The 23,079-nt window shown below is 45.6% G+C and overlaps 1 protein-coding gene across 1 annotated transcript in view; it reads left to right on the top strand.

Moving 5' to 3' along the window:
* LOC146812069 (sulfotransferase 1A1-like) overlaps positions 1-23,079 on the top strand; it is a 95,385-nt gene that overhangs the window by 40,552 nt on the left and 31,754 nt on the right. Inside the window, exon 3 of the mRNA XM_085614553.1 lies at positions 17,984-18,150. Within this exon, the coding sequence (XP_085470679.1) occupies positions 18,000-18,150 (151 nt within the window). The 5' untranslated portion in view covers positions 17,984-17,999. The remainder of the gene's footprint in view (positions 1-17,983; positions 18,151-23,079) is intronic.

Raw genomic sequence — 23,079 nt, 5'->3', positions numbered from 1 at the left:
TTTCATCACTTGCGACCTTGGGCCGTTCACCCCCAACTCGAGGGTCCTTAGGACAAGGCTTGTTTGCATCAAGAAACTATATGTTCCACTATGAGAAAGATGACAAAAATTAGACACACGCCAATACTACACTCAGGTTATTCTCACTAGGCAGGCATTCCGCTTCTTATCCACACGTACCCAAAATGTCATTGATCATTGCATCGCAGAGGAAGTATGAGTTCTTCGTGACTCAACCACAATCCCCTGCTAGGGAAACATAATCAGAACAGTTTATTCGCGAATCAAGTTCTTCGCGTGATACAAGTAATAAAGGAACCAAAACAAATTCCACCAATCACACACACGTGTGAGGACTGATGTAGAACAAACGTTCCGTGTTGTGCTCCACACGGTCTCACTGCAAATCTAGTAAGGACATAAATGCCCTAGTAATGGATATCTCTCCGCCACCGGAATTCCTACCACTCGCATGAGCCTACAAACGTGTGGCTCTCCAACGAGGAGGAACACCAGGTGTGGATTATCCACGTAGAGCCCAGGAGGCACTGATCACCTCCAAAAGCAATTAGGCAGTCTTAATTGGTATCTTTAGTCAAGCAGCAGTGGAAGTAGAAAACGGGGTGCTGCACTGCACCCTTACCACAACAGCCACACGTATCACCAAACAGGAGAACTGGTTTTGAACACTCCGTCGAGCGTTCACCCACCGATAACGCTACTGCATAGCGAGGAACAAAAACAGAATGGGATTCTCTGCGCTGCTCCGTCTCCAAAATCCTTTTGTAGAACGGAACGAACTTCCGCCAACCAAATGAGGACCGCAACCAAGACGCGCTGCTCCTTCTAAGCTCCCAGGATAATCGGCAAAGACGCCAGCGCGGAAGTGCTCTATTAAGCCTTCCGCGTCTGCGCGCTCATGCCGGATGTGCAAATGCTCATGGGACTTGTAGTCTCAAGAGCGAAGTACGCGGTAGCGCGGAATGTACCTTTGTTCTTTGGCTTGGCAGTGCGTGGCAGTGCGTGTCCCTGACACATTGGTAGGAGGTGGTTGAATGCGGTGGAGGGCAGCACTTCCACGACCGGGAATTTTAGGAAGCCATAGACTAGAACGGCAGTGACTCGTCCATCTGGAAAACTCCCAAAATCAAGGCTCACCCACGACCAGGGCGTCGGGCCAGGGTCTTCTGTTATCACAGGAGCTGGTGATTCCAGGCCGCCAGTGAGTTGACATGCTCGGCACCCACATACAAAGTCATCTACGGCCTCTTCCAGACCAGGGAACCACACCTTTTCCCTCATCCTGGCTTTCATTCTTCTTGTGCCTTGGTGACCTTCATGTGCCAGAGCAGTTGCTCGTTCCTGAAGGCTCAGCGGTATGATGATGCTTGAGCCTCTCAACACTATGCCACTTGCTGCAGCACTCAGCTCTTTATGGATTCTCCATACTTTCCCTAGGCGGGACCGGTCTGATTCGTTCCATCCATGGACGTCTTGGCGGAACCCAGTCCACGAGCCTTCATGTAGCGCTTCTAACATCTTTCCCAGAACCGTGTCAGTTCGTGTGTGAGCTTCAATTTCCTTTTTTTATTTTCATCATCAAAAGTGGCAGATAGGTACAATAAAGCAAAAACATGAAGAAATGTACATCAAACAAATAATAGAAAAAAAAAGAAAAAAGAACATAAATATTATGAGGAGGAGAAAAGCAACAATCATTCGGTAGTCATGAGGGACAAGATAAACAAAATTTCATATAATACCAAAATAATATTAGGTTGAGTAATCAAAAGCCATAGGTCGCCATAACACGTCTAATTTAGCTAAGGAACGAATTCCCCTTGCCTTTGCCAGGGCAGCCTCTAAGCCATAAGTTTCTTTGATTATAGCCCAACATTCCTCAACCGAAGGAGGTGTGGGAGAAACCCATGCCCTGGCAATAGCCAGTCTAGCAGAAGCCATCAAGATTGAGAAAAGATGTGTAATAGCAGAATTATTCTCTTTATATCCCAACATAATTTCAAGATCAGTAAGTGGTTGATCCAACCCAAGTTTAGACTGGAGTAACTGTTCCATTTTCTGCCAAAAACCGGTCAATACAGGGCATGCAATAAACATATGTAATAAATTAGCAGCATATAATCCACATTTAGGGCAGTATTTTTTATCCCCCGTCATATTTCCTTGGGCCCATTTAGCTATTTTAGCCGGCGTATAGTACAGCATGCAGGTAGTGCATAGTTGCAAATTAACGGAATGAACCGACTCCTTCACATTACCTAATGCTTGTTTGATCATACTAGGTGAAACCATTATACCCAATGTTTGACTCCAGCGTTCAGCTAATTTTTCACTGACATCTAATCTAAAACTATGTAAATGTACATACATCAGCCCTATTAAAGATTTGGTCTTCCCTCCATATATACAATCCCAAACGTTTGACTGCATAATCTCAGTTACCACAAGGTTTGAAACCAAATAATCTCTAACTAGCAAATATTTTTAAAAAAATATGTCGGGAGTTTATAAGTTAGACACAGATTTTCAAATGATTTAATTCCTTTCTCATTATACATTTCGCCCAAACATGTAATTCCATACTTCGCCCAAGATTTGCCAGCCTGATCCCGGAAAACCTCAGGAAGCAGAGGATTCCCCCATAGTGGAAATTTATTATGAAATATTGATAATTTACACTTGGAGGACATATCTCTCCAGATATATACAATATCTCTCACAGTCTTAAACTTTACTCTCTTGAAGTAGTTTGGATCATTTATTCCATACAAGAACATGTCCCTCTGATTACCTAAGATAAACTTAAATAATAAATCTGTCTGGTCCAGACCCAACAAACAACGAAAGTGTCCTGTAAATGAGGCCCAAAAGTACATTTTAAAATCAGGGAAGCCGAGTCCACCTTGTTCAAATGAAGATTTAAGTAGCTCAATTGCCCTCCTAGATTTTTTATAGCCCCATATAAAGCTACTACAAATACCCTCAAGTTTTTTAAAGAAAGTGTTAGGGATTTTCAAAGGAATTGAGCGGAACAGATACAAAAATTTAGGAAGTATTTTCATTTTGATTAAGTTGCATCTGCCAAGCAATCCCAGAGGAAGCCTATGCCAAATTTTGAACAACTTAATAGTCGCATGTAAGAGTGGTAAATAGTTTATATCAATGATCTGGTTGACTTTAGCTGTTATCTTTACCCCCAAGTTGGTCACAGTTGTATATGCCCCAGAGATAGATTTTTGAATCCCGGCCGTAGTAAGTACTTGAGTTTTATTAATATTCAATTTGTAGCCTGAGACATTACCATATTTCTCGGCTTCTTCCTTAATCCTCATCACGGCCGCACTTGGATTAGTTGCATAAACTGCTATATCGTCAGCATATGCCGTAAGTTTAAGTTTAAAAGTACCAGATTCCAATGGATTAATGTATATACAGGATTGTAAAGTGCGTAGGAATGGCTCTATGTATAAGGCAAAGAGTAGTGGAGACAGAGGACAACCCTGTCTAGTCCCACATAGAATCCGGAATGATGCTGATCGGGATCCATATAAGACAGATTGGCCTGTGGGTTACAATATAAAGCCAGTACGCAAGACTGAAACTGCGTACCTATACCGATCTTAGATAATACGGCCCATAAAAATTCCCACCTTACACGATCGAACGCTTTTTCAGCGTCTAAAAGGATCATTCCGAAACCTATTTTCCTTTGCTCTGCAAAGTCAAATGCACCAATAGCCATATTAACGTGGGTAGTAGTGTCCCTCCCTAGTATGAATCCATGTTGTCTTTCAGAGACTAAACCCGGCATAAGCGGAGCTAAACGGGTAGCCAAGATCTTTGAAAATATCTTGGCATCCGTGTTATTAAGAGAAATTGGCCGGTATGATCCACATTCAGTTGGTGGTTTGCCCTTTTTTAAAAAGAACACAATCTGTGTCATATTCCACGATGCCGGCACCTCCCCGCTAGCAGCTACAAATTGTATCACTCTAGTAAATGGTAAAAGCAAAGTGTTTTTGAAAGATTTATAAAACTCTAATGGCAGTGAATCAGTACCAGCAGCTTTCCCAATAGGTAGTGTTGATATTGCCAACTCAACCTCTTCCATCGAGACCGTCTTATCTAGAGTAGCAGTTTTCTCAATATCTGCTGCTAAAAGGCCGCTATTGTTGATATAACATACTAGCTCATCTTGATTAGGGGCCCATGTGAGAGAACAGAGCTGTTGATAAAACAACAAAAATTGTTCTAGGATATCTGAGGAATCGGTATATATAAGCCCCTCTGCTCCTTTAATAGAGTTTATCTTAGTTTTCGCTTTTGTCTCTGCAGTCTGATAAGCCAGTATATGTCCTATATGCTCCCCATACTCGTATTTTTCTAGACGGTGTTTGCAATAATTAGCAGCCATTTTGTCCCTTAAAAACGTTTTCACTAATATCATTGTGTCAATTAATGAAGAAAACACACTATCCCAAGCCATTAAATCCTTTTTTTTAACTAACTCCGCATGTTGTCTCTCAATGTTTCGCAAATTATGTACCAGTGTCTTCATTTCGTTTTTACGTTTTTTATTCTGTAAAAAAATATATTTTTGTGTAATACCGCGAACATATGCTTTCATAGTATCCCATACAATTACTGGGGATGCAGACCCAATATTTGCAGTGAAAAACTCCTCCAATTGCTGAGTGAAATTCACCAAGTATTCGCTATCCGTCAGCAAATATCTAGGAAAGGAAAATGGCCTAAGTTCCTTTTCTTCAGTTTTGACTCGGAAAGAAAAAATAATAGGGTTGTGGTCCGAGGTCACCCGGGGACATATTTCCATCTTTGATGCTATAAGTAAGCTATCGGACACAAGCTTCAATTTCCGAGATAGTGAGGGCTTTTGAACATGCCCACTGGGCGACCATGTTGACGAAGTCTTCAGCCTGCTTCTCTTGATCTGAGGTTTCTCCTGCGAGAGGGGCTGGATGGCGCGTCAAAAAGTCAGCTGGGTTCTTGGCACCTGGCCGGTAGACTAATTCTAATTGGTAGTGCTGGAGTTGGATCGCCTATCTCTCGATTCTGGGTGGCGGATGAGGGGCAGTCCCCTTGAATAGCGGGAGGAGCGGTTAATGGTCAGTTACCACGCGGAACGGGTGCCTGCTGATGTAGAGATGAAAGTGGTTGCAAGCCCACTTGATGGCGAGTGCTTTGCATTCAATTTGTGAATATCAAGTCTCCGTTGCAGTTAGCGATTTGCTTGCGAAAGCCAGCGGGACCCATGTCCCTGGTTCTGTTTCCTGCATTAGTAAGGCTCCCAGCCCCATGGAACTGGCGTCCACTATCAGTTCTGTTGGCCGTGAGGTGTCGAAGTAGGCCATGGTCGTTTTCTCCAACAAGGCCGACTTCACCTTGCGGAAGGCTTCTTCTTCCTCTTCGCCTCATCTCCAACCAGCATCTTTCTTCGTCAGGTTTCACAACGGATCCGCGATGGTCGCGAGGTTGGGTATAAATCTCCCGCAGTACGTCGCCATGCCTAAGAACTTCTGACGCTGTTGTGGGAGCCGGGGCAAGCTAGATAGCTTGTGATTTTCGAGGGTCCACCTTCACACCTTCCTGGCTGAAGACGTATCCGAAAAATTCGATAGATTTTTGAAAAACTGGCACTTCTCTTTGTGGAGGGTCACTCCCTGTTCTGCGAGGCGCTATAGAGTGGCGCGGAGCTGGCGTTGATGGTCCTTGAGTGTCGCTGAATGTATCAGGATGTCATCGCTGACATTTAGCACTCCTTGAAGTCCGGACAAGATCTCTCTCACAGCATTCCGGAATATCTCGGCGGCTGACGATATTCCAAAGTTTAGCCTCTTGTAGCGCCTGAGCCCCAGTTGTGTCGGGAAAGTGGTGATGTATCTGCTTTCTTCAGCTAACCTCAACTGGTGGAATCCTGCATTGAGGTCCAGCTTGGAAAACCACCTGGACCTATTGAGGTCAGCTAGGATGTCTGCAACCTTTGGCGTCAGGTGTCTTTCTCTTTGTATTGCCTGGTTGGGCATTTGCATGTCTATGCAGAGTCTGATCTGTCCGGGTTTTTTCGGTTTTTCCGCTATGACCATGGGGAACACCCAGGGCGTTGGTCCAGTTACTTTCTCTATTACCCCTTGTTGCTCCAGTTTTTGTAGTTCTTATTCTACTAGCGGTCACAAGTGAAACGGGATTCGCCGGTGTTGCAGGTCAACAGGCTTTACTGACGTGTCGATGTGTAACTGTACAGGTGGTCGCGTCATGCTCCCCAAGCCTTTGAACAGTTGTGGGAATAATTCTAGAATGTCTTCTGTTTGTAGCGTCTTCACGGTGTTCGCGAACGTCACCAGGCTTAGGTCCTCAGCGGTGTGGCTTCCTACGAGAATATCTGCTTCTGAAATGTTGTCGTGACTTCGTGCCTTTCCGATTTTACTTGGACAGTCATCTTCTCTTTGAGGAGAAGTGGCGTTTGGCTGCCATATGTGAGGATCCTTACTTTGGAAGGCGTGAGTGCTGGTCTTGGGTTCAGTTTTTTGTAGTGTTGGCTTCCCATGACGTTGACCGATGCTCCGGTGTCGATGAGGGCTGTGATGGGGGACCCTGCGATTTCAATGGCACATGTTGGCTGAGGACGCCGCCTCCTTTTGAGGTAATTTGAGAATGATATGAGGTAGCATTCTTCTTGTTCCTCGGTGGAAGGGTCTTCGAGATACGATCTATACTAGGTAGGTGTCTTCGGCGTCCGTGAAGTGTCAGGCTCGTCTAGTGAGAGGTGTCTCACCAATCTGGCCGGTGGCCTTTGTCCTGGTATCCCTTTGATCCGCACTCCTCCTTGGCATACGCTCGAAAAGTGATTGGGGATTCCGCATTTCGAGCAGGTCTTGCCTTTCGCTGGGCAGTCATTTGGAGCATGTTCTTCCCTGCCACAGTATCCGCACTGTGGCTGTCGCGGTCTTCTGGTGGGCCACTGACCCCGGTTGCCGCGAGCCGGTGGGCGGGCTGCGTCCACTCTGTCTTAACTATCACGGCTTGATCAGTTGTGGTGGTAAGTGCTGCTTCCATGGCCGTAGCTTTGACTTCGGACAGGTCGTGGGATCATGCCAGGGCAAGCATGTCTTCTAAGGTGATCCGGGGTTGTCTGAGGATGAGTGTCCTCAGGGTTTTATTGCAGCACCCCTGGATGAGCTGCACCCGTACTTCTTTGGCTTGATCATCTTCAGTGCAAGTGCTGGCTAGCTCTCTCAGGCGTACATGGAAAGCGTACATGGATTCGCCCTCCCTCTGTCGGGCCTGACCCAATTTAAAACGCTTGTAGACTGGGCTGAGTTGGATGTTGAAGTGAGCATTGAGCGCTCTATCTGCCGCTTCATAGTCCGTGGGGGCCCCCGTGTTCGGCAGGTGCGCAAACAGTTTATAGAGCTCATCCCCTGCGAAGTGTAACAGCAGCGACCTCTTGACTGCCCAACCTGTCTCTCTGGTGGCAACAAAATAGTTATCTAGGCGGTCGACCCACACGGTCCACCTCGGGGATGCTGTGGCAGGATCGATTAGTTCACTGAAAGGGGGAAGTGCACTAACTTGTGAGTGCACATGCGCTGTTGGAATTGCAGGGGCCACTAGTTGTGGAGCTGCCGCTGCTGCTGCTTGGTCAATCATGACGGATCGTGGCACGACGGCCTTCTTGCTTTAGGGATGTCTGTGTCTTGTCCTTTTGTGTGCTTCCCAGCAGTGGACTTTGCCAGTGCTTGTGTCTTCTGGAGCAGTGAGTTGAGCTAATACTTGCTGTTTTCTGGCTCTTATTTGCTGCTGGGGATCATTCATTCAAACTTTGCCAATGCTTCTTTCCTCCCAAAACGGTGTACTTTGCCAATGCTTGTTGTTTTCGTGTGTCCAAGCTGTGAGTTAAACAGGCGCCGCCACACTTATCTGGGTCGTGGAGGGTTCCGTGTGCTGTCCGGGGCGGGGCACTCCCGCGCATGCGCGCCTTTTAGGCTTCAGTGCGGGCCTCGTGGGATCCAGGCAGAGCGCTCTTCACGATGCTGCGCATGCGCGCTCTCCAATACTCCGTGCGGGTTCCACGGGGGTTCTACCGGGAGCACCACTGCGTCTTTGCTTAGCGCTGGGGTGCTTCTTCCGATTTGTGCAAGGGATGTGGCTGTACCTCAAGCCACCGGCTGGTGACTTATTCCCTGTTCTCCACCACACCGATCCTTCCAGGGCCTCCGCGCTGATGCGCCAACGAGACAGGAACGTTTCCGCTGATTACTCCGATAGGCAGACGGGCCGGATCGGACAGTTCACGCCAGCTGAGGTGAACGAGGGGTTCTTTGTATCCCATCCTCGTCACCAGCGTTGGGAGGTAAACTACTACAGTTAGCGCGCTGTAAAAGAGGGACGCACACACAGGTTGATGGCTAGTGTGGGCCGGAAGTCACGAGCGACCATGGCCCGTTTATTTAAGCCCTCTGGCCACGCCTGGCCAGAAGGTGATACAATGTGTGTATCTGTTTCTGAGTGGGGTCTCAGGAGCGGCTAGCGGTGAATAACTATACCGCTACACTACCCAGCGGCGAAAGAGTATTATTTGCGCCATGTGAAACTCGAGAACTGGGTCTCTCTTGCGCTGCCCTTGTGCCACACTTCTAGCCCGAGGCTTCACTGGGCACGCCCAGTGCCACATTTTCTTGTGCAAGCATCTGTACCAGCTGTTTCATCTCGCCTTGCTTTTCCCGCTCCCGCCGCAGCACCTGGGAAAGCAGCACTAAAGAAAATCTGAACGAAGTCCCCACTGAAACAGGTCAGTCCAGGCTTCAATAGGCTACCTGGTGCATACTAGCCACAGGAACACTTCTCTTAGGGAGGGAAGTGGACTGTCCACCTTCCGTCAAATCCAAATAGAATCATACTTACCAGGGCGCAGTGCTTTAAATGGACCGGTACTCGCAGGTGCTTACCGCCACTTCTCAATTTCCACCCCTTCAGGGCCTGCACTTTTTCTTGCAAAGGGAAAACACCGGTACCCATTAAGTTGGAACAGGGTGAAGTACAGTTATTGTGAGAGGGAATTATAATGAACGGGGCTGTCTGAGAAAAGCCTGTCTGTGCTTCTCTCTGGCATCTGACTCCCTATGGTAAGCCCTGACTGGACCCAGCCGCAATATGCAGCAGCGGCTGGTTTTCAGGGTGACCGGGCGGTCCCTGATAAGGACATTGTAGGCTGTGCATCACACACTGAGAGCGTTGGGGCCATTCAATCCCTACGCTCTTATTCACACTGTATGTATGATGCGGGTGTGCGGTCTTCGCGTCATTCTACACGCAGCCTGTTTTCATACTTCTTGTTGGTTTATGGAGAGCATGACCCGTGTGCTGACTTGTATGCACAAGTTTGTCTGCCTGTGTGTGAGTGCCAGTAAGAGAGAAAGGGTGTGTTCGTGGTTTTTGTCTAGTTTCCACTCCTCCTAAAAAGAGGAGAAAGGCTCAGATATCCAGCTCTGCCTCTAATAACAGAAGCACACCAGTCCAGGGAGCACACACACATGTGTTCTGCTGGTATCCTATGTTCGTCATCTGCAGGATTTTGCTACTGACAGCCACTGTCATCAGGACCAATGTGACAATGTAGATGTAGAGAGCTAAGATGTTCAGAAAGGGTTGGGAGGAGAAGCAGAAGGTCACTCCATTCCTCAAACATTGCAGTCCAAAAGTCCAAGGCCCTTTCTGAGACTTTGACTCCTCACCAGGAGCACAACGCCAGCAAGTTGCGAACCCAGAGCTCACACAGAACCCTACATGTCTGACTTCTGAGACTACCATGCCAGTGACTCTCTGTGTGACCTGAGGAGAGCCATTGACCACCCTATGTATCCACCTGTGATGATAACTCACTGACATATAGATGATATGTGCCTGACTGAGTCTTTCACTCTGGTAAAATGTGTCCACTCACTACCCTGGTTGTCCAGCTCCAAACTCACTGACTGTGTGACTGAGGAAATCCACTCATTAGGACCCACTACTTTCAATGATCCCCAGTCCCTGCTGACACACCTTAAAAATCTGATCCTATTCATTCAATACCCCATCCTCACCCAGCTCTAAGCCTCACCCAAGCCTCGGCCCTAACCCCACTGCCAACCTGCCCCTAACCACGCCCACTCAACTGGGTGAGTACCTGCACTTTTCTTTTCTCCATTAAAGCATTGCCCAGGATCAATTCTCTCCTTGTGATCTGCACCTATTGAAGTTGGGAATGTGGATATACACGCCTATCACCGTCCTCCAAAGCACTTTGCAGAGATGCTTGACAATGTACAGTATCATCTATCACTCCTCACAGCACTTTGCTGACAGGTTCTACCATATTTATACCCGTCAACACTTTTGTCTATTACTACATCCCTTTTTATGGGCTAGTGGCAGGGTCGGACTGGGCGCAAAAAATCTACCCATGCACTAAAATAAAAGAGGCCCCCATTAGCAAACAGGGTAGCCAAAAAGTGGCCCACATTTACAAATTGGGCCAGTGTTGAACTCAGCAGCGGCTGCTGCCAATCCGAGTTTAAAGTTTAAACACATACCTTTCGCTGCCGGCCTGCGCTCTTCTGCTCCCTTGCTAGCCTGCGCTTTTCTGCTCGCCTCAGTGCTCATGGCACTACATTCCCCAGTAGTATAGGCTCCCAGACATCACCCAATCCCAGTGCTTCTCATAGCATGAGAGAAGCGCTGGGATTGGGCGGAGCGGGCCATTTTAACGCTCCGTGCAGACTGGGACCCTGGGCCTTGAGCGGTGATGTTATTTCCCAGGATCAGCCTTGAGATATCAAAGTGCTCATGTAGGTTTGGCCACCTGTGGACGGCCGGCCAAATCTACGTGCTCACTTTCAGTGCCTATTACCACCACTCCCCCCTGCTGACGCGGAGACATGACCTGCCCTGCCCAGACTCGAAGACTAAAAGTGAAAAATAAAATGATAATAAAATAGTTTTATTGTGTTTTTTTTTCTTTTCTGTGTGCTGGCATTTCGCCAACGGAGCGACGCTCCTCCGCCATAGCGGAGGAGCCGCCCCTGGTTGAACTTTTAAAGAGAAGCTGTATGGGTATTTTGCAAGCAATGGGAGACTGCATGCATTTGTGTTTACTGCAAGCAATATCTATGGTAACGGTACATGTTATACAGCACCTTCTGTTTAAGGGCAAATCACTTCATCGACAGGTTACTCCTTACCGCCTCTTCGCTTTCTCATCCAAGTCCTTACATCGTGAAATGTGTGGATACTATGGAGACGGACACCCTGCTTCACATGAAAGAAAAAAATAACCTCTTACCCCACCAGGAGTAATTACAAATTGGCACCTCTACTCAGATTCCTCTTGATTTGTCTGTCTTCTCTGAGAGATGAGTAGCCCTTGATATCTATCTCTGTGCGGGAGCTACCGTTGCAGCTCTGTTTGGTCATTTTATTCATCCAACTCCCTGTTTCTTTCTGATGTGGGCTGTTACTGGTTTTGCAGGCTTGCTGGGCCCCTCTGGACTTGCGCCCTTTATTTGTCTGGCAGTATGTACACTCAAGCTTCCATGATCTTCTTTTGCTCTCAGGTGGCTGATTCCCATGCTTGTCATGTCGTTCCATAACCCCATTATGGGTGTTGGCTGGGGCACTGTGGGTGCTCGCCCTATAGTTTTTATAGGTTTCCATCACTGGAAGGGGGTGTGAGGCCTTCCCTGTGTGCTTTGGGTTGGTGTTTACCTACTCTGTATGCAATGCTGGTAGTCCCTTCGCTGGAGAAGTTGTTTGTGACCCTCTTGTTCTTTCTGGGGTGCTACCTGGGCTCGGGCTTCACCGTGTGCAACCTGCTAGGCTTGGACTAAACATTGCCTTGTCTCGTTGCCTATTGTTTAGGCTGTTGTGCACCCCACCCTTCATGCAGCACTTGTTGTGCTGTTCTGATCACTAGGCCCTACCTGGCTCCCTGCTGACTTACGGGTTGGATTTGCTTGTCTTGATATAAAGAAACCCGTTCAATGGATAAGAACAGCCACTCCTCCATGGGCTAAAGGGTTGCTGGGTGTGAACCATCCCTTAAGTACTTCCTTCTGGATTTGTTGTGTACCTGCTTTGTGTTTGCTGGGGCCTCTTTGCAGTCAGTTGATTGTCCACATTTTTTTCCAGGGAGCATGTGTTCAATGCTGGTCTTGGGACTAGGGGATGTATGTCCTAACTCCCTTTCTTTTAGCATCTTGTTTAGGCTGTGTGTACTGCCGCTCTCATACTGTGCTTCTGGTTTCACTGCTTTTCCAGCCCTCCCTTGCTGCACTTTGAAGCTGGAGTACGTACGTATGTATGTATGGTGCAAACCTAGCCAAACCATAGTGAAAACCTAGCCAAAAGGTCGCAGAGTACTGTACAGAGTCAAAGACCAGCATAAAGTAAGCGAGTGATAGGAGTGGTGGCTGAGTTGTGAGCATTTAATGCATTGTGATATAGTTTTCTTTAAAGAGGCGGATCTTCAACTTTTTCTTAAATTAGAGCAGTCTAGGAGTTCAAAGAGCAGGGTGTTTCTACCTCGCAGATACAAGAGTACAGAGGCTTGAGCATCAGTTCTGGAGTCTCTTTCTGGAAAAAGCTGTTTCACTTCCTTTACCAGTGGGAGCTGGTACCATACTGTCTTTGTTTTTTCAGTAATATGTTCCTTGAGGATGAAGTTGGTGCCCAAGATGGAGCCAAATGTCTTGGCATTCAGTGAAAGTTAGGGTTTGAAGCTGTTAAGGTTCATGTCACTGAGCTCGGTTTGTACTGTTTCTTGCCTGTTGTTCTTGGTAAATAACAGGAATTCTGCTTGGTTGGTTTGAGCTACAGGCAGCTGTTGACCATCCATGCCCGAATGATGTGCAGGCACTGTTTGAGGCGTTGGATGCCTGAAACAGAGGAGACTTTTAGGGAGAGTTCTGCATCATCGGCATTTGTTATGAATCTTGATGCCGTTATCTGTAAACAGAGCATCAAGTCACTTCATGTAGAGGTTAAAGATAAGAGGAGACATTATGGAACCTACGGGGACTCTGCAGGTGATAGGGATATTTAGGGAACTGGAGATGCCATTGTGAAAAAGTGGACCTGTCTCATGTGTGCCACTGGAGCCCACTTCACTGGTGCACTGCTGGCTGTTCCTCTTAATATACTGGTCCGCTTGTGTGCCATGCTGGGGAATGTAAGGCAGGGTGTAGTACTGGTTCCAATTTTTGGCCCTTTCATATATCATGCTGAAGTTAGGATTGCCCCCTTTAACTGGGGTGTCATCTGTCCATGAGCTTCCTCCTGTGCTATCTATTAGGCTTTAAGTTTTCAGGATGTGTACCCAGCCTCTGACACTTTCTGCCATAGTTTTTTTGATTTCCCATTCCACTTTGGTTCATGGTATTCTGACTTTAGTACAGGATTGTTCCCTGTGCCTTGTGGGACTTGTCCTTTGCTGCTCTGTGTACATTGCTGGGTGGCCTGGTGCATGTGTGATTTGTTTTTCAGCTATCTGCTCCAAGCTATATACAGCACCTTTTATTCCTGCCCCTTTTTTGCTTGGCATTGAGTTTTATGGTGAAATTTCCCGTGTGCTCCTTCGATGCCTGGAATCAGACGGAGCCTCCTCTGTGCTGGCATTTCCTAGTTTTGTTCTGTTCACCCCTTTTTGATTTTTACTTGTGGCTAAGGTGGAAGTGTGAACTTGGTTTTTCCTCTGTGCTCTTTGCCATGGGACAAAATACACTTTACATCCCATCCTGCTTCTCCCCTTTTTATTTTCGTTTAGGATTGTTGGTCCACTGCTCAATGTACAGTGTTTTTTTGCCTGACTTAGGTAGTCCTCCCCTGTGGTGTACTGCACTTCTATCTTTGCACCTCATTTGAGAATAAGGATGTTGTTTGTTTCTCTTTGTGGAGGTAGGTCCTGCAGGCATAGTCTTCCTGCCTTCCTTTTGGTGGAATCTGGTGTAGGCATGCTGCCTTTAGTTTCTGCTGCAGCTAATCCCCATCCCAGGGACTGGATACTTAGTCGAGTTTTGGATCAATGCACAGACCGGTCTTCTGTTTCAATCTCTGCTCGTACCTTGTTGGACTTTGGCTTGTGGGTTGCTTCCCTCCTTCTTCCCATGTGATTTTGAAATCTCAGGGTTTGCTTGCTTTATCTTGCTGCTTGATGGGCAGGGGTGTCACTTTAATCTGGGGTGTTCTCTACTCCTAGCTCTCCTGGAGAAGTTGAAGCATTTATATGTGACTTTTTGTGACCCCCCTGGGCTCTGTCCAGGCCTCCACTGTGTAGTTAATGCCTGCTCCCCTTGTGGTCCTTGCTATCAGCAGGCTGGCCATCCCTGATCCTGGAGGTGGGCATTTCTATTGATTGTGTTGAATGTTTGCCACTATTTTGGGTTGTGCTCTTACTCTGTGCTGGACATGGGGTTTTGGGTATCTTGCCTTTGTTTGCAATTGCTGGTTCTCGCTTTTTGTCCCATCCTCATTTTCTCTTTGCTGTTTGCCTCTGGGTCCTTGTGGGTGCTGTGGGCCTATTTGGCCAGGTCTTCTCATTACCTTTCTACTCCACTACTCCCTCCTTTTGTTTGTGTGTTGCCCCATGACTGAGGCAGTGAACCATTTGTGCGGCATTGCATTGATTTTATATTGTGCTGGGATTGGGTGTTGGTGTATTCTGGAAGGTTCAGTCTTTCTTAATCTGCAATTTTTCTTTTGCTTTGCTGCTTGCGTGGTTTCCTGTTGGTCTACTCCAGTGATCTTCTTTTGCATCACTTTGGGGGCTCAGTTGCCTCACCTGGAAGTAACTGGTTCAGACTTCCTGCTGTCTTTGGGACTCATGGAGTGAGTAAAGTGTCCTGGGCATACTTCCTCTGGAAGGTGCCCCCTTTCTTGTTGGTCCTGTTAAGGGTTCCTCTTTGAAGGTGTGGCCTCTGGTTGTGATCTTTTTGGGCTTGGATCTTTATGTGCTCGGGTCATGCTTTACCTACTCTGCAAGACTTTGTGTTGCCGCTTTGGGCTTCCTCTTCTCCTACCCTTCTTTGATGTGGGGTTTGGTCACACACTCTGCCTTGTGCTCCTGGTTGGCCACAGGTTTGTGGTGGAGGCTATTTGGTTCTCTGCTTCTGGCTGGCTGACTCTGTTGTAATGTTTTCTTGGATTCATGTCCTAGACTGTATGCACTTTTTTCTTTCACCTTCCTGGCTTTGTTTCTTCCACAGTGAGCTAGGTATTGGCCTTTGTGTGTGTTGTATTTTGCTCTGTGGCATTCTTGGTTTTATCCCATAATGTGCCTGAACCACTGGGCTGAGTCTTTCTCAAGGACTGTTATCCCTGCTCGTGGCTTTCCTCTTTAGCACATTACTCAGGAAGATCTACTTTTGCTCCTTGTTTTAGGTGTGGCTTGGCCTTCTCATTCAGTGCTCCTGACCCTAAACTTCCCCTCCCTTCATGTGGAGGTCAGTGGTTTCCTGTCCCCTTTTCGTTTTTTCCTTTTGCTTCGACTGGGGTGAGTCTGCTCCGTTAGGAGTCACTGGTGGCCATAGTCATCATGCTGTTGACCTATTGATCTCTTCTAGCTTTATTTCTTTACATCAGAGGCTGTACCCGAAGTATTTCTTGATTGGAGGCTGCTTTGGATTCCTTGGCTCTCCTGTTGTATTGTGGAAGTCAGCTCTTCCAGTTGCCCCCTCTTATTGAGGCCTTCTGCCTTTGGGGTCTGGTGCTTTTACTTTGGCTTGTCACTTGCAGTGGTGGCTGTGTTGGCCTTCAGGGTTCAATTAGTCCTCTTTTGTGCCTCGACTTTGCCCTTTTTGGGTCTCTGTAAAGTGGACTGAGAGCGACCCCTCGTACAATAAAGGGAAAGGGGTACCCAATAACAAGTATCAACAAGGCAATCCCAATATTACCACTCAATGGTACAGTACTATTAAAATATCACACTTATATAACACAAGTTCCGGAAATATATCACATTTATTAAAAGGAGAGTTAAACAATAAAAAATCCTAAATCAATCAATACAGTACATATTAAAAACAATCAATTCATATCAACATTCATTTTATACATTTTAAAGATTACAAAACACAAACTGTTATGAGCCCGCATAACAGAAAAACAGACAATAGACTTTGTCATCTAAGACACATCTTGAATGACCGTGATTTTACACCGTGATTTGGGATATATTTGAAACTGCTATCTCCAATCCTCTACGGCGGTCCCTTAGATTGTGTGTATCTTTGGCGTCGACGCGTTTCGATGGTTTGAACTTTATATGACCATCTTTATCAAGACAAATTTATAGGCTTGAGTTGCTTCTGGCTTAATTTCGAACCTTTGGAAATTCTGCCCACTACTATGAGCTCACTTCCTTAAATGATTGTTGGCGGAAGGCTTACGTACTGGTTTCCGTATATTAACTTCAATTCGCCGAAGTACACAGACTTCAGTTGCGGTATGTGTGGATGCGCTAGCGTAGTATCACGCGGCGTATTTCTTAGTAAAAATCAAATTGTTTTGTCAGAGACTGGGGTCCGTTTGTCATACCCTTATAACACGTCTCGTATTCGTTCCTTACGGCTCACAACTTATTCCGCCGGTATGGAGTCTTCTTGCTCCGTCTAGCAAGAAGACTCCATACCGGCGGAATAAGTTGTGAGCCGTAAGGAACGAATACGAGACGTGTTATAAGGGTATGACAAACGGACCCCAGTCTCTGACAAAACAATTTGATTTTTACTAAGAAATACGCCGCGTGATACTACGCTAGCGCATCCACACATACCGCAACTGAAGTCTGTGTACTTCGGCGAATTGAAGTTAATATACGGAAACCAGTACGTAAGCCTTCCGCCAACAATCATTTCAGGAAGTGAGCTCATAGTAGTGGGCAGAATTTCCAAAGGTTCGAAATTAAGCCAGAAGCAACTCAAGCCTATAAATTTGTCTTGATAAAGATGGTCATATAAAGTTCAAACCATCGAAACGCGTCGACGCCAAAGATACACACAATCTAAGGGACCGCCGTAGAGGATTGGAGATAGCAGTTTCAAATATATCCCAAATCACGGTGTAAAATCACGGTCATTCAAGATGTGTCTTAGATGACAAAGTCTATTGTCTGTTTTTCTGTTATGCGGGCTCATAACAGTTTGTGTTTTGTAATCTTTAAAATGTATAAAATGAATGTTGATATGAATTGATTGTTTTTAATATGTACTGTATTGATTGATTTAGGATTTTTTATTGTTTAACTCTCCTTTTAATAAATGTGATATATTTCCGGAACTTGTGTTATATAAGTGTGATATTTTAATAGTACTGTACCATTGAGTGGTAATATTGGGATTGCCTTGTTGATACTTCTTTTTGGGTCTCTGCCATGGTGGGCAATCAGTAACTTTCACACCTGCTTTGTTAGGTCCTAAAGATGTAAAGACGAGAAAGTGATGAGTCATGCTTTACTTACCAGTAAACTCATTCCTCTGATTCTTCTCCCTTGCCCAAGTTGTCCCAGTACTTACAACCCTCCCAGTCTCCCTGGGGTTTAACCAACTTTGATTGTGGTCTCTTGGGCAGCTATGATAGGTTGGTACATAACTCATGAGGATTTGGAGTAAAGGTGTTCCATTATAGGCACACCTAAAGAGGGAGAACTTTAAACTTTGTTTCTTTTAGATAGTCAGTGAAGTGCCTCACTCTAGAGTGTGGACACCCCTTCCATTCTAAGGGCTGAGATGTGGAAGAAGAAGAACTGAAATAATGACTTTAGGGGTAAGTAATCAAAGCATTATATAGTGCTCTTTCCACACAATGTAAACTCACAGCCTGTAATAGGTTTTACAGAACTTTTCGTCCTCCACCTAGTGGGCATTTCACCTGACCACACATCATGTGCTGCAGTTTCCAGTTTTTCTTTCAGCCTACCTTGCAGCCAGATGGAGAAAAAAGAAACATTAATTATTTGGCCCCCCATGAAAATCTCTCAAGGCATACCACTCATTAAGTATTTTGCTGATAATTTGCCTGAAGTGGAGGGCTTCCAGGCTCAACCAGACGACTTGCTTATCTGTAGCTACCCCAAAGCAGGTGAGTGTCCAACACGATCCTTCTAACTTTAGTAACAGACCCCAGTCAGTATATTAAAAAAATCATTATTTGTGTATATTCTGAAATCTAGGGCTCCCACGGTTATCAAATCCCTGCAGGGTCATTTCCTTTTCTAAGGAGAATCAGAGGTTTTTGCTAAGCAAGAGAAGGTATTGAAATAATAAAATTCCACTGCCCCAGGATTTTATGCAGACGTAACAATGCCCTATATAGACTCCTGTTTCTTGGTACATAATGTAGTCTAAATTTGATTGCTGGACCTTCATATTGAATCACATATTTTCACGTTTGCCTGTAATTCAATGTGTCCCTCTTGTTTGTGTAAAGAGGAATTTATACGCCACATGTCTCTGTTATAAGTCTCACCATATTCCTGAAAGGATGCATGCATGTGTCTGTACTTTTTGCTAATGGTATCATATATAAAAGAAACATACAAATACATGTATACTTGTGTTTTATATGTCTAGCATATTCAGATGCATAATACGTATAAGATTACATGTGCAAGTACAGACACACCTCAGTCACAAGACCACGCAGACCTTCAAACTTCACAGACTGCTCTTTCCATTTCAAGCACACACCTAAAAGTATGTGCCATATTTCAAGTGTACCTTTCCACAGACTCATACTAAATAGCCTAATCGCTAATTCCTCTGCCAACATGTCTTAAACCTCACCTTTGTGCTTCAGCTTCACTATTCTGCGACTACTCAGGGTGTTGCACCTAGCCAAATATAAACCAGCAACCCTTCACATGTCTCTGTTGTAAGTCTCACCATATTCCTGAAACAGTGCATGCATAGGTCTGTACCTTTTGCTAGTGGTATCATATATAAAAGAAACATACAAATAGATGTATACCTGTGTTTTATACACCTAATGTCTTCAGATTCATAACATGTATGAGATTACATGTGCAAGTAGAGACATACCTCAGTCACAAGACCATGCAGACCTTAAAACTTGACAGACTGCACTTCCCATTTCAAAGAGTAACCAAAACTTATGCAGCGTTTCTTCAACTGTACCTTTTCACAGACTCATACAAACTACCATAATCACTAATCCATCCACAAATGTACACATATTAGTATGCACAAACTATTTAAAAAATGATTTCAGTACAATATAACAATCTACAATACACATCTGTGCATTTCGTAACATATTCTAAACTCACACTTCTCTAATAATTTCAAAACTTTGAAAATCACTACAAAGAGTGAAGCACTACCACATAATATATAACACACCTTAAAAATGTGCAACTCACCTTTCAAATAGTATTGCAGAATATGAAATATCAGAAACTCACAAAAGATTTTCTTTTGCACGCATTAAATGTAATGTACCATTCTCAACAACGTAAAACCTGTAATGGAAAACTTTCCCTCTCTTTCTGCACACAAATAAATGTAAGTAACAAATCAAATTGCTTTCTACATTATTTCAAATTGTGAAACACATTTATATTTATTAGACATACTAACCCTTTCTAACTGTCTTCTAAAAGTGCCCAACTAGTTCTGTAATTTTCTGGAGTCACGACTCCACCGGGATGCCACAGTTTAGCATCGCGATAGAGCCGCGAACCCTTACGGGAGTTCAAAAACCTATTTCTAATAAAACTAGTATTATGTTTTAATAACACACTACTTCTACACATACTAATGCCTTAGAAAAACTTAATTTAATAACGTATCACTTATATATAAGCTACCATTTCACATTTTAAATTTACAGTTAAGTTTCAACCCTTCCCCCATTCTGCTTAATCACTGTTTCCATAGTAACAGTTTCTGCAACATTCAACTGTCCTAGCAGGTCACAAGTTCACCATATTGTCAAGTTCAGCACACTAGCTTAGAAATCCAAATAGCAGGTATGGTTAAATTTTCAAAATATTACCTTATCCTATCTACTGTCCCTTCCAAGCATTTTTTAATAACCAATCAGAAACATGCTTCTTCAGGAAAGTAACATGCATCCCATTTTTGAGTGCACAATTATGATGAACAGTCAACCACTTATCAGCTTTTTCAAAATCAGCATTTTCTCTACTATTTTAGATACCTCTCATTCTACCAACCGTTTACCTCAGCTACAGTTATATTTTCATTCATTCCAGACATCCCTTCAGGATGCTTACAGTATGGATTGTAGGGCACATGTTTTCTGGTACAAAAGGTATGCTGAACATAGAGGCATTACAAAGACCTAGGTTTGCAAAATGGGGATATTAAATGGATTGCGCAGAGAGGATTGAAGTGGCACCAATTGGTGCCTTTGGTTAAAACCTTTTTGAATCTATAACCCCCTGACCTCATGATTGTGCACTGTGGTGGCAATGACCTAGGCACATTGAATAGGGTAGGGCTGGAAATCCTAATGAAGGATACATGTGCACAATTCATGTTGCTTTTGGCTCAAACTGTCTTTGTATACTCTAATATATGCTAAAGACAGATATGGAAGTGGTCAATTCAATTCTGTCCACAGATTGAGAAAGCTAGGAGGAATGTGTAGGAAGCTGACTCTGTATATACTATACCAAAGAGAGGTATAGTGTTCACAGAGTCCAGTGGACCCCCAATGGTAGTCAGAGGTAAAGTTAGATAGCACCTCAATCTCGATTTGTGGTAGTGTGGTTGAGCAGTAAGACTTCATCAGAGGACAGTGTTAATCTTTTTTTGTACACACTCAGTTAGCAAATGAATTCACACTCTTAAAGACTGAACTTCAGACCAATTGTTTTTGTATAAAAATATTCTTTTAGTTATTTTATTTCCTAGAACCAAGCAAGCCTGGCACAGGTAAGTGACTTTGCAGTAAATATACAGTTTTTAACATAGTTTGTATTGCAATTGTAAATGCACTCTGTTTTGTTACACACTTAAAAACTTTTCAAAGAAAAGCAGTCAATGTTATCCTACGGAGGAAAATAGTGTTATCGGTTTTAGGGTAAGTATCTGGTAGGGGGAGTTGAGGTTCTGGGGGTAGACTCAGAGGTCCCCGAGGGTCAGGGATGCCCTCTAGTTACACCCTCAGCAGCACTAGGGCAGCCAAGTGCAGAGTGCTCAGGACCAATGTTATCCAATGGGGGATAGGGGGCCTCCGGTTGGTGGCTGCTGAGGAGCAGGCCACTTTGTTGTGGGAGCAAAGCTCCTCGACTTTAGCTCAGGGCAAATGGGGAAACAAAGTAGCACCAAAGGTGTAACCTCAGCAGCACTAGGGCGGCCAGGTGCAGGGTGCTGTTTCGACGTTGGGCACCCTGTTGTTTGAAAATGAGGAACCTCCAGTTTGCAAAGGCACTGCAGGCTTGGGGACGAAGATTTTCTGGGTGCAACCACCACTTCGAGAGGTAAGTTGGGAAGTTGGGGATTGGTCAGGCATCATCGGTTTGGCCACCCAAGGCCGTGGGGTGACAGATGCAGGGGTGCCTTTTAGGGTCAGATCTTCTTACCAGCTCCTGGTCGCGGTTGGGGGTCCTCCCAGATTTAGGCTGCCGGTGTTGGCTGGAGGTTTGATGCAGGTCACCAGATCTCAGGTCAGGATCGCCGCGGGGACCTCCTCATGGTGTTTGCCCACTCAAGCTTGGGCCGTGAACGGTGGGTGCAGAGTGCAGAGTGGTGCGGATTCACGGTGTCCAGCCGGAGCAAGAGATTGTAGATGAACAGTTCCGGTGTTCACGTGAGACAGTTTTTGTGGTTGAAGGCAGGCAGGTACTCTGGGGTTTTCGTGGTTGCTGGCTGCAGGACACACCGTGATTTCGCAGGAGCAGGTTCAAGGTGGAGACAGGCCGGTAGGGCTGGGGCCAAGTCAGTGGGCGTCTTCCTCTTGTTAGCTTCGGCACGGCTGTTCAGTCTTTCTTATTCTTTTCTCGTAGTTTATTCTGGTCTGAGGAAGCAGGGTGCAGGGTTGCTCCTAAATACTAGATTTAGGCGTGTTACAGTTAGGTAAAAAGGTTGGGACCAATGGGTCCCTTCCCTGGAGTGGGTACATCCCCTATTATGCCACCCTCCCGTGGGAGAGGAGCATAAGCTTTTCCCTGGTTGGCTGAGTCCCCCCCATCTGCAAAATGGCGGGGACTGAGAGTTGTGCTTCACCTCGCCTCCCCCACCTGAGGGGTGGAGTTGGCAGAGGTGGGCACACCTCTCTTCCTCACTTGTTTTTTCCGGTGGTTCTCCCGCCCACAGTGGGGGTCAGAACCACTGGGTACCACTTTCTGAAAGCAGCAAGTGGCCTGGGGAAGCTCACAAAGGCGGTAAGCCTTTGAAGCTTCCCCTTCATGAACCTGCCCATCCTGGGGGAGGAGTCTTGGCACCTCGTCCCAGGATGTGCATTGTTTCAGGCCCCCAAGAGCAGCAGGCTCCCGACCCAGGGGTCCAGAAACATGTCTGGTGGTGGCAGCTGAAAGCAGCCACACAGCCTGCACACTAGTGGTAGGTTAGTGTTCAGGGGGCATCTCTAAGATACCCTCTGTGTGCATTTTTCTTATAAACCCCACACTGGCATTAGTGTGGGTTTAATGTGTTGCAAAGTTTGATACCAAACTTTTCAGTTTTGAGTGTAGCCATTATGGTGCTGTGGAGTTCATAATGACAAACTCCCAGCACCATATACTCTTAATGGCAGCAATGCACTTACAATGTCTAAGAATGGACTTAGATACTCTAGGGGTACAGGGCTCATACACCTGTACCCTCACCACTGGTATAGTGCACCCAGCTAGAGGGGTGACTGACTTATGCCACGGCAGTGGGTTGTTGGCATGGTACACAGGGATGTGTGCCATGTCAACTCTTCACTTTGTTCTGCACCAAAACACACAGCCTGCAAAGGCAGTGTGTGAGTATGAAGGTACAGGACCTCTAGGGGTGGCAAAATAAGTGTTGCATCCCT

The sequence above is a fragment of the Triturus cristatus genome, chromosome 7 (genome assembly GCF_964204655.1).
Source record: "Triturus cristatus chromosome 7, aTriCri1.1, whole genome shotgun sequence".
Taxonomy (NCBI): Eukaryota; Metazoa; Chordata; class Amphibia; order Caudata; family Salamandridae; genus Triturus; species Triturus cristatus.
The sequence above is the reverse complement of the archived record's forward strand: the minus strand, read 5'-3'. Positions and strand labels throughout refer to the sequence as shown.